Source organism: Electrona antarctica (genome assembly GCF_951216825.1).
Source record: "Electrona antarctica genome assembly, chromosome: 20".
Classification (NCBI taxonomy): domain Eukaryota; kingdom Metazoa; phylum Chordata; class Actinopteri; order Myctophiformes; family Myctophidae; genus Electrona; species Electrona antarctica.
In genome coordinates, this window is record NC_136801.1 from 39,085,250 (window position 1) to 39,095,909 (window position 10,660).

The 10,660-nt window shown below is 44.7% G+C and overlaps 1 protein-coding gene across 1 annotated transcript; it reads right to left on the reverse strand.

Annotated features, from left to right (window-relative positions):
• Positions 1-1,736: 1,736 nt before the first annotated feature.
• LOC306913356 (uncharacterized protein) lies at positions 1,737-9,209 on the reverse strand. Its single transcript, XM_079489957.1, has 6 exons — positions 7,748-9,209; positions 6,664-6,820; positions 5,664-5,801; positions 5,072-5,299; positions 4,071-4,201; positions 1,737-2,872 (listed from the first exon to the last, which is right to left on the reverse strand). The coding sequence occupies exons 1-6, from the start codon at positions 8,018-8,020 to the stop codon at positions 2,510-2,512; spliced, it is 1,290 nt and encodes a 429-aa protein (XP_079346083.1). The 5' UTR covers positions 8,021-9,209; the 3' UTR covers positions 1,737-2,509.
• Positions 9,210-10,660: the final 1,451 nt, after the last annotated feature.

The following is a 10,660-nucleotide window of genomic DNA, read 5'->3' on the forward strand; positions in this document are numbered from 1 at the left end:
CGCCATTGGTACTCTGGGACATAAAGGGGAGGCGTCCAAAGGCGTCCTGTGGCACTGAGTGAGTTAACCCATTTAGGCCTGACCTCAACATTTTTAAAAAATCTTCTAAATCCTCCAGTTTTCTGAAATAAATATTTTCACAATTTAAAAAAAATAGCAGACCTACAAGCTCGTAGCGCGCCACTCGGTGGCGCGCTATGAGCTTGTAGATCTGCTATTTTTCCAATAGCTAAAGCATAACATAATGCTAACAAAATGGGTTAAAACACCAAAAGGGGTTCCCGTCATCATGGATGGGTTAAGTAAACGTATGCAAATGAAATGCAGAAATACAAGCAAAAGTCTGTAGTAATTCACAATTTACTCGAGCAAAAGTACAAAAGTATAATCAGAATCTTTCAGTCATCTTCTTGGTCACAGCACCACAGGTTTACAGGTGTTAAATAAATAAAAAATGCAAATGTTTTAACCAAACGAAAATGGCTGAAAAGATGCTCGCGCATCGAGGTCATCATGGTCGGTCTCTTCTTCCTCAGCCTCACTCGCACGCGTGGGCCACGACGTGACGGGACTCCCTTTTTTGCTGAGCCTGGGCGGAGGGACGTTGTCTCAAGCGAACTTGAGCCACGCGAGACACCGGCGAGCGAGCTAAAGCGAGTGTCGAGTTGCCGCGTCGAACGTTGCGAAGTTCGCTAGAGCCGACTCAGGGCCGCTTGGGAGTTGCGACCGGCCGATAGGCAGAGGATAATAAATAATGTTCTGGCGAGAGAGTTTTCCCCTGCATTACCCCGCCCTCACAACATTCACAAGTCACAACAACAGAGACACTGCAACGGCAAAACAATGTTGAACTTTACCAGGCTCATTCCTGCACTATAGGGACTCCTGGGCTTCATTGTCTCTGGTGATGACATGAAGCACAAATGCGAACGATATACATTCACAGGGTGTACGCGTTGAGTATGAGCCGGAGTCTGTGGAACGGACGGAAGAGACTATCCAAAAAAAACGAATGCATGCTGTGTTTGTCAAACAGGGAAAGAGCGGCCAAGGGCGAAAAGCCCATCAGGATCAAGAATAAAGGGAAATGCGAGAGATGTTTGTGTGTAACTACGAAAGGGGGAGGGGGGAAATAAAATACATGTCATTTTCAAAAAACAAATTAAAAGTGTGATGAAGAGAAACTTTAAAAAAATTTAATAAAGCATAACCCCGCCCTACTAGTAGTAGCCGGCGCTGTAAAATAAGCGACGGCTGTCCACGAGAGGGATCGGCGAGGAGAGGTGGTGTTTTCGGGAGGTGAGAACGAGACGGCGCAGCCTGTTCACGGTGGAATAAACCAACAATAAAATCTCAAGACTGAAAATGTAATGATTTTTTTAGGCCGACCAGCTGAAGAAATCATGACATTTCTGAGACCGTTCATGTTTCTGGAAGATGCTTCTAAAACTTGTATTCTATTCTTTTCATCTTAAAATAACTAATGACCGAAAATAGCAGATCTGCCATTTTCAGCAGCATGCTTTCGGCTAGGGGTGCACGATTATGAAATTATGACCGATCCCCGATTATTTGCAGGGTCATATCTGCCGATACCGATTCTGACCGATTCCGATATTATACAGAGGACCACAATGGAAACAAGCCTAGTATAGGCCCTAGGGTCTTGGCCCAAAACCTGTTAATGAAGTATTCAATCAATCAATCAATAAATACTCTTTTTTAGCCAGTTTTCACTACTGAATGACTACTTAATGAGATGAGTACACAAATTAAATGTAAAATGTAGAACGTCACATTACTATTGTGTCATCAATATCGGTATTGAGACCGATCCGATACAGATATGGCATTTTTATGGACGATATGCTACCGATTACATCGTGCACCACCATGTCCATTCCGCTTCAGTGTTTCCTCTCGGTGGCCAGGGCTTGGTCTGGGCAGAGCCATAGAGTAAGACAGAGTTAACGACAACTCCATTCACTTCATGGGGCTTCAGTCCAATGGCGGCTCTTCTACATAGACTTCTATTGCCGAAGAGCATAGCGAACAGTGACTATGTCCTGGACCGGAAGTTGACAGAATGCACTGGAACTCAGGCAACAGCCCAGCTTCAATGATCTTAAATCCCTTTATTCTAGATCGTTTTGTAATAATAGTACAACATAAACATCACAGAGACTTCAAACTGCCCCTCAATGTCGTAACTCCGTCTTACTCAAAGGCTGCGTTCGGAAATGCGCACCGGGAATGTGGTCAGTTTGTTGAGTGTGGTGGGCGGTTCACAGAGTGCGTTCAGTGTGCCTTATTTATTTACGAACGACCACAGCTGTGACGCAATCACACCGGACAACCCCAGCTTCAGTGTAGGGTCGCTCAGTGCGGGCACTCGGCACACCCGGTGCGCGGCGCACTGGATTTTCGAACGACAACGCACCGAGTGCACTGAATAAACGAACGACAAAAGAGCACACCAGTGCGTTCAGGGCGCATTTCCGAACGCACCCTATGGCTCCGGGTCCGGTGACGTCGGAGCAGCCGTCGTCGGAGTCAGAGGAGGAGCCAGAGGTCTCTGCAGGCTGGCCAGGCTCTCGAGCGCGGCGGCGCTTCTCTCGAGCGCCGCCACGCCTCGCCCCAGGAGTCTCTCGTGGCGGGCCATGGCGGCCAGGCCTCTCCGCATGGCCAGGTTGACGCCGTGGAGACCCCGGCGGAGGCCGCCCAGCTCCCGCTCTAGCAGGCGGAACCCCGTCGGCGGCAGCGGGCGGTCCTCCTCCTCGGGTCGGAGCGCGTTGTTGTTCCCGAGTCGGCGGCGGTGGCGGGCCGAGGTCCCTTCTCCGGGATCCTCCTCCTCCTCGAGTGGGCGGGGTCTCTGCAAGGTTATAATAGTTTGGGATTTTTTTTTCCATTATAGTTTAGTTTTTTTTTTAACCCATTTAGGCCTGACCTCAAAATGTAAAAAAAATCTTCTAAATCGACAAGCTCGTAGCGCGCCACTCGGTGGCGCGCTATGAGCTTGTCGATCTGCTATTTTTCAATAGCTAAATTACAACATAATGTTTAAAACACCAAAAGGGGTTCCCGCCCAAAATGGGTATATTTTTGGGGACCTTTTTTTTGCTTTTATTGATAGATGTACAGCAGCTTGACAGGAAACGGGGAGAGATGGGGGGGGAGGAGACACACAGTAAAGTTCGTCGGGATCGGGACTCGAACCCATGCTGGATTACCAGCCAAGCTGCCTGGACCGCTAGGCCCAGTTTTAGTTAGTTTTGACTTTTATTTTTTTTATATTTTTTTATTCAGTTAGTTTTTGTTTGTTTTCAGAGCGGGTCTGCTAGTTTATATTTAGTATTACTTTTAGTTTTGTCTGCCTTTTTCAATCCTGCAACCTGACAAATAAATCTGGTGCAGGATTGAAGGACCAGAGTAAATATTGTGTAATAAAAACTCAAGAAAAGACAGCATTACCCAAAAAAAAAAGAATATTCAATTACAGAATAAAGGAGAATTCCATGCTAGAAGGCTTTCTTACCTTTATTTGTAGTTGTTACGTCCCCACCAAAGAGGTCCAGGTGTTATTTTGTGCAAAAGCGCATTATTGGCTATTTCCCCTACCATAAGCCCTCAATGAATTTAATTGAATGGGGCATTGGGGTGTCAATTCGCTTATTTCCATCGCTCAAAAATCAATGTAAATAGTATCCCAAGCGGCACACTTTACTACTTATTTCGATGGAAATAAGCGAATTAGCACAAAAAACCAACCCCTCATTGAGGGCTTATATTAGGGGAAGTAGCCAATAACGCACTTTTGCACAAAATAACACCTGGACCTCTTTGGTGGGGACGTAACAACTACAAATAAAGGTAAGAAAGCCTTCTAGCATGGAATTCTCCTTTAAGTTTATAAATACATTTCAGTTAGTTACAGTTAAGTTTTGAAAACACACGATACAGTTTCAGTTGGTTATTGTTTTTCTTTTCCATGTCTAGTTTTTATTTAGTTCATTAAAAATTATTAAAAAATATATTTTGTTTTATTTCTCGTTAGTTTTATAGTTATTAACCTTGGGTCTCTGGCTGCCTTCACGTTCTGCTGCTAGAGCCGCGGCCGACGTCCCTCCTGCTGACGGATGCTGCTGGCCTCGCTCTGCCCCCGTTCCGTCCCAGTCAGTCTCCTCCTCTTCGGCAGGAAGATCTATGGCAGGGATAACTTTGGTCAATGGAGAGGGCTACCATATTTTCTTACATTTCTATCCCACGATTTTCACCCAGTGTCAATTATCTAATGTAATCCTGGGCGCTACACTTCCTCTGCTAACCTGGGGGGGGGGGGGGGGGGGGAGCAGCATGCTTCCTTCTATGCATGAGGAGTCCAAGCTGCTTCTTTTCACCTGACAGGGGAGAGTTTCCCCGGCCGGACGTAGTGCGTGGAAGGAACACGTTATTCCGACCAGTTCCTTTCCCCTCCATCTGGCGCCCCAGCTGACCAGGGGGGAGGTCGTTTAGAGACCAGGATTACTGCATGTTTTTGTGAGGGTACCTACCCTAGGGGGACACGGGGAGAACATGCAAACTCCACACAGAAAGGCCCTTTCGCCAACCCCGCCTCGGGTATGGGCACTGATGACGCAGAGAAGGGAACACGCCCCCAGCACCCACAGCGGGAATCGAACCCAGGACCTTCTAGCTGTGAGGTGACAGCACTACCGACTGTGGCACTGTGCCACCATATTTCCATACTCGCTCCAGATCCACATTGCATATTACCATCATAGCAAAAAATAGCCGATCTACAAGCTCAAAACGCGTCACACTGCAACACGTTTTGAGCTTGTAGATCAGCTATTTTTTTGCTAGATTTGAATTGGAATTCTGAAATTTTTTCTTTGCTATTTTTAAATTGGAATCCTGAAAAGTAATTTTTTTATTTAATTTCAAATGCATTTAGTTATAGTTATGTTAACTCTAATGAACTAAATACAAATACATTGGACATAAAAAAGACAATAACATTTTTTGCAATAAGCTGAAATCAATAATAATATATCAATGTTCGGATACTAACCTGCGGGCCGCATTAAGTGATAGTGGGGGCCGCATGTGGCCCCCGGGCCGCCAGTTGCCCATGTATGATCTATGGGGGTCTGTTGGTCAAGTGGTCCATCTGTGTGTGTAAAAAATCCTTGTTTTTCCCCAGGTGTCGGTCGTAGAGTTTGTTCTTGAAGGAGGTGTCCTCCGAACCCGTCGGGAACATGCAATCCTCCTCTTCCAGGATGGAGAAGATGCCCATGAGCTTTTGTATTATATTTTTTCGTAAAAGAGAAGAAATCACAAAAAAAGACAAAATAATTAAATAAAACAAGATCACATAGTGATATTTGTCAGGTGAAAGAAGCGCTGGTTTCTAAATTTAGTAACGAACACTCCTCTCATAGGTTTTCGATCACACACAATTCACGGCAGGAAACAGAATCCGTGTATGTGAATAAACAAGCTTGAAAATAAAAGCAATGCCGTTTTAGTCCACGCACAAGGTAAAATTAGAAAGTACGTTTTATTTTCTAATTTCCAAGTTACCTTTCATGTAAATGCCCGAGGTCTGGCCTAGTAGCGGAAACAAAGTATGAAAAAAAAGATAGAGAGCACATGAAACTTACTGAGGTGTGTGGGGTGATCTTCAGGTTCCTCCTGTTTAATAGAAATGTCTAAAGGCATGTCCTGTTTCATAGAAACGTCCCTGGCTGAGTCGTCTGGAGAATTCATCTTCACCTGCAGTCTGGACTCCACACACTGTTCTGAAATGAAAGGTGTTGAGTAAGGACAACTGGAGACCTATACCAGTGGTGATTAGGGCATTCACTTCTAGTCAATTTTACTAGTTGACTAGTTGCCTAGTTTACTAGTCGACTAGTCGTTTAACCACCGTTAAAAATAAATAAAATAAATACACTTTTTTTTTTGTTTTTAATAAATATTTGTACATTTAAAAACTGTGTACATTGGTGACTATAACTATAATCTACCTGATCTTGAGGCCTACAAAATCGGGGAAAAAATAACTTATCAACTAGTGCCAGCAAGGTTGACTAGTGGATTTATTTACTATTAGCTTAATGCCCTAGTGGTGATGCAAAATAAATTATATTCTAAAGTGAATACGGTGAAAGACAGTATGTGGCCCATATCATGACAGCATTTGTAATTATCTTTGATTGCTGTATTATGAGAAATGACAGAGATTGCACATACCGTAGCAATGTCCAATGTTGTGTGCATAATGTAGAACGCAAGTCCTATAAAATGGTAAATGGTGGATTTATATAGCAAGGCGCTTTACATAGATTGTGCATTACAGTCACCCATTCACACACACATTCATACACCGATGACAGAGGAAACCATGCAAGGCACCAACCTGCACATCGGGAGCAATTAGGGGTTCAGTGTCTTGCTCAAGGACACTTCGACACTAACTCTGGGGGAGCCCGGGATCTAACTGGCAACCCTGCGGTTACCATCCAGCCACTCTACCCCTGAGCCACCACTGCCCACCTATTCTGCATACTGTTAATCAAGCAATCAATCAAGCATGGCCTTACTCCCAAGAAATAGACCTAAACAAAACCAGGTACAAATTGGCAAAATTGTTTTTATTACCTCCTTGGGCCCCGCCAACCTGCACCTCCACGATGTCATAGTAGATGCTCTCTGGGAAGAGCGTGGAGGCAGCGAGGTCCTCTGCTGGGGTGAGCACCTGCACCATAGCCTGTCCTGATCCTCCCATGGCCAGCTGTTCCTTCCTGTTAGCCTCGGCCTTGGGAAGTGATCAAAGAAATATTTCATTGAAATTGCCATAATCGCCATGACCAATTAAAGGGAAAATTTAAACCCTTTTTGCAATGACTACATGTTGTCTCAGTAAGAGAGCCCTCCCCCTATCCACAAGGAGGAGCAGTGCACCAAAGCATTATGGGAATTGTAGTCCAGGAAGGAAGTGACCCCCAGTATCCATGACATCAGAGACGGGACTACCTATTACGCAGAGCCTCAGGTTTTTTTCGTGGGCGCTGATGGGACGCTTGTTTTACAGCACAGCAAGTTTTTCGGATTTTTAGCGGCGTTTCTCCATTGGTTTTCCGAAAAACACGTCCAGTGTGCAACCACCTTAAATCTTCTAAACGTCATTAACATTAACATATGTTTTTCAAAAAAGGGTGAAGTGTCCCTTTAAGGCTTTAGCCCATTTCCATTATTTTCCAAATGACACATCAGTGGTAGAAAGTAACTAAGTACATTTACTTAAGTACTGACTGTACTGTACTGTACCCTCCAACGCGTCGCAGCGCGTTGATCTGCTTTTTTCGGTGTGAAGACACGCTTGACTTCTATGGAAATCCAAATGACTGAAATCAGTCGTGGCGACTGATAACTCTAACCCATTTTGTCATGTCAAGGACCCCCAAAAATATATGTAATTGGCCACCGACCCCCATCTGAAAATATGTTGTTCCAGGGACCCCCCAGAAGCAAGGACTTGAGTTAAAAACGTTCACTCTGAAAGAATATATATTCAAACATTTGCGCCACAATTTCACGATTTTTCAAAAATAGAAGATCTACAAGCTTGTGAGCTCATGAGCTTGTAGATCTGCTATTTTTCAATAGCTAAAGTATAACACAATGCTTAAATACCAAAGGGGTTCCCGCCCAGAATGGGTTAATCCAGGCATTATAAACCTACCTTTCTTCTCCCAGATCTCTTCGTCGAATCGAACTTCTTCTTGACCTGATCCACCGTCCTGTGGATCCCCGAGAACGAGGACACGGCCATCGCCACCTCCACCCAGGCCTGCTTGGCGTCTTCCCTCCGCGTGGGCCGCGAGGCCGTCCCGTAAATCCTCGCCTGTCTGGCTTTCACCTCGTGCACCAGCACCTTCACCTCGTTCTCGGAGAAGCGCTGCGCACGTCCCACGTCCATGTTGTTGTCGAGAGTTTCGTTTTGGGGATTTGGCATAGCGCAGGGCCCTGCAGCCCTGCTCTTTAAAAGGCTCGGTTTAAGTGGCGGTGTAACGACGCCCAAAACCACACCTATGCATAACTGTAAGCATGTGTCCCAAGGTAGCAATTTGGCCGGGGCGGGGGAAAACGCCCTCTTACGCTAAATCCCCACATTACAGATTTAGGGACTCCGACACTCTCCGGGCTCATGACAAAATCATTTCGGAAGACCATGTAGCTGTACCAAATTAGTAGAATTTATTTTTGTCTTCATGTTCAAGTATCAGTTTACTACTTTATCCAGCTTATTTGATTATTATTTAATCAATATATTATTATATATTATTTGTCCCTATGAACAGAGTATATTTTCTTTTCCCAGCATAAACCAACAGAACGCTAGCTTTAAATTGACCAATTGTGAACATTCAGATTGATTGAAATATGTATTAACAGTTTGCAGAATTACAGTACATTTCAAGCACAAACTCAATACAAAGGCTGTTAACTGTGAGTGGACGACCCAATTAAGCATTACACTTGTTTACAAGAGGGTCCACCATGTTCAATTCATTAAAAAAAAATATTTTAACCCCCCCACCAAAAAAGTATATATGAAGTTCAACCTAAAAAATAGTCATTTGAAATATAAAATAAAACAAAAAAAAGTCAGTTCAGAGTTGCTGAGATAATTTGAACCAACACTAGGTGAAGAAAAAAATAATTGTCTGATTGGAAAATCAAAAAGGTTTCCTTTGTAAATGTCCTCAATCCATATGGAGAGAGAAGAAACAAAATGGAATGGAAATACCAGTTGTCCCAGTGATTACATGTAGGATCAGCTTCACCTGTGATCAGTTCTCCTGCAGTCAGTTGAACGTCTTTTCTTTAAACGTTTAGATGAATTGAAAACGGGAGGACCCTGCTGATGTAAACAAGTCTCAGTGTCTTAGTTTTCATGGTTTCGTCCTTTTATTGACCAGGCTGTGCTTTCGTTTGAAATGTACCCCATTCTACATACTGTGTGTGTGAATCCAATGGCCACACGCATGGATGTGACAGTTCTCTCTCTCCACAGCCAGACACACACACACACACACACACACAGACAGGCAGAGCAGAGCAGCGGCCTATGTTCCTCTTATTATTGTCCACCTCTAACTCAGAATAGAGTACTTTTTGAGACGAGTAGTTCAGTCAGTGATGTCTCTCTCTCTCTCTGTCTGTTTTTCACAGGCAGGATTAAACTAATCTGACCATACCGCCTATTCTCCTACCGACGTAAGTGAGAACGGCCGTTGTTGTAGAAACGGCCGTAAATCATTCAGTACTGTCGTAACACTTAAAGGGGCACTGCACCATACCATAGAGTATATATATAATAGAGACTGAACTAGCGCGAAGCTCCGCCCCCCCAGCTATTCATGTCAGTGGAAGTTGCTCAGTGGCGTTTTGAAGCACCCGGAAGACTGCCGGAAGTCCCTCCCAGGACCTCAACTTTGAGGTCCTGAGTGACGTAGGGCAACCGAGCGCTCAACGTTAAAGCCCAGCTGCACGGGGTTTCCCGGTCATGAATCCACGGGTCCGCCTGTAGTCCCTCGTCCTACCACTAGGACCTAGAGCTTCAACGTTGGAAAGCCTGCCTGCCCCCTTGCACCATACTCTAAGCACTGCACAAGCTGCTAGCTGCATTACATTTTCACTCCCTCTCCCTCCCTCTCTCTCTCTCTCTCTCTCTCCCTCCCTTTCTCCTCTCCTCCCCCCCCTCTCTCTCTCCCACTCTCTCTCTCTCTCTCTCTCTCTCTCTCTCTCTCTCTCTCTCTCTCTCTCTCTCTCTCTCTCTCTCTCTCTCTCTCTCTCTCTCTCTCTCTCTCTCTCTCTCTCTCTCTCTCTCTCTCTCTCTCTCTCTCTCTCTCTCCCCATTAGTGGTAAATACAGTGATTATGTCCCAGCAGCATTACAGGGTAGATGGAGGTTTTGGGCTGAGCCTGTACACAGCCCACTCAGTCTAAGTATAGAAAGCAGCTTTCGGTCTGTCTCTGATCAAGGATTCAACGTTTCAAGCGCTTTGTCTTTGTTGCTGCATGATTCATTCATCCATTATTCATTCATTCATTCATTAATTCATTCATTCATTCATTCATTCATTCATTCATTCATTCATTCATGCATCCATTCATTCATTCATTCATTCAATCACTTCACACAGGTGTTTTTTTCTTCTTTCTAATTATTTGTTCGGCCCCAAAAATTGTGTTTGTTGTCATGATTTGTCACGACTCGAGTTGGCTTTGTCCGCGGCGTAAACGTCTTTAAATAAATACTTTCTGAAATGTCTATGAGGAAAATGAACGGAGAATCATTTCCTGGTCCATGGTAGGGGGCGGGACTGCGACGCTCTATAGGCTAGTCTAGTGGTATAAAGAAAAGGTCTAGAACAAAACAAATAAACTTGATTATAACATGATTATTGAAAATAATCGGAAAAAAGGCGGGGGTCGCGAGACATGGCCAAAGCATTTCCGGGGGTCCCCATGCAGCCAAAAACGTTGAGAACCCCTGACGTAGGTCACTAACCCTAACCTGGTCTTAACCGGCCACGCCTCAGTCTTAACCGGCCACGTAGGTCGCTAACCGTAACCTCAGTCTTAACCGG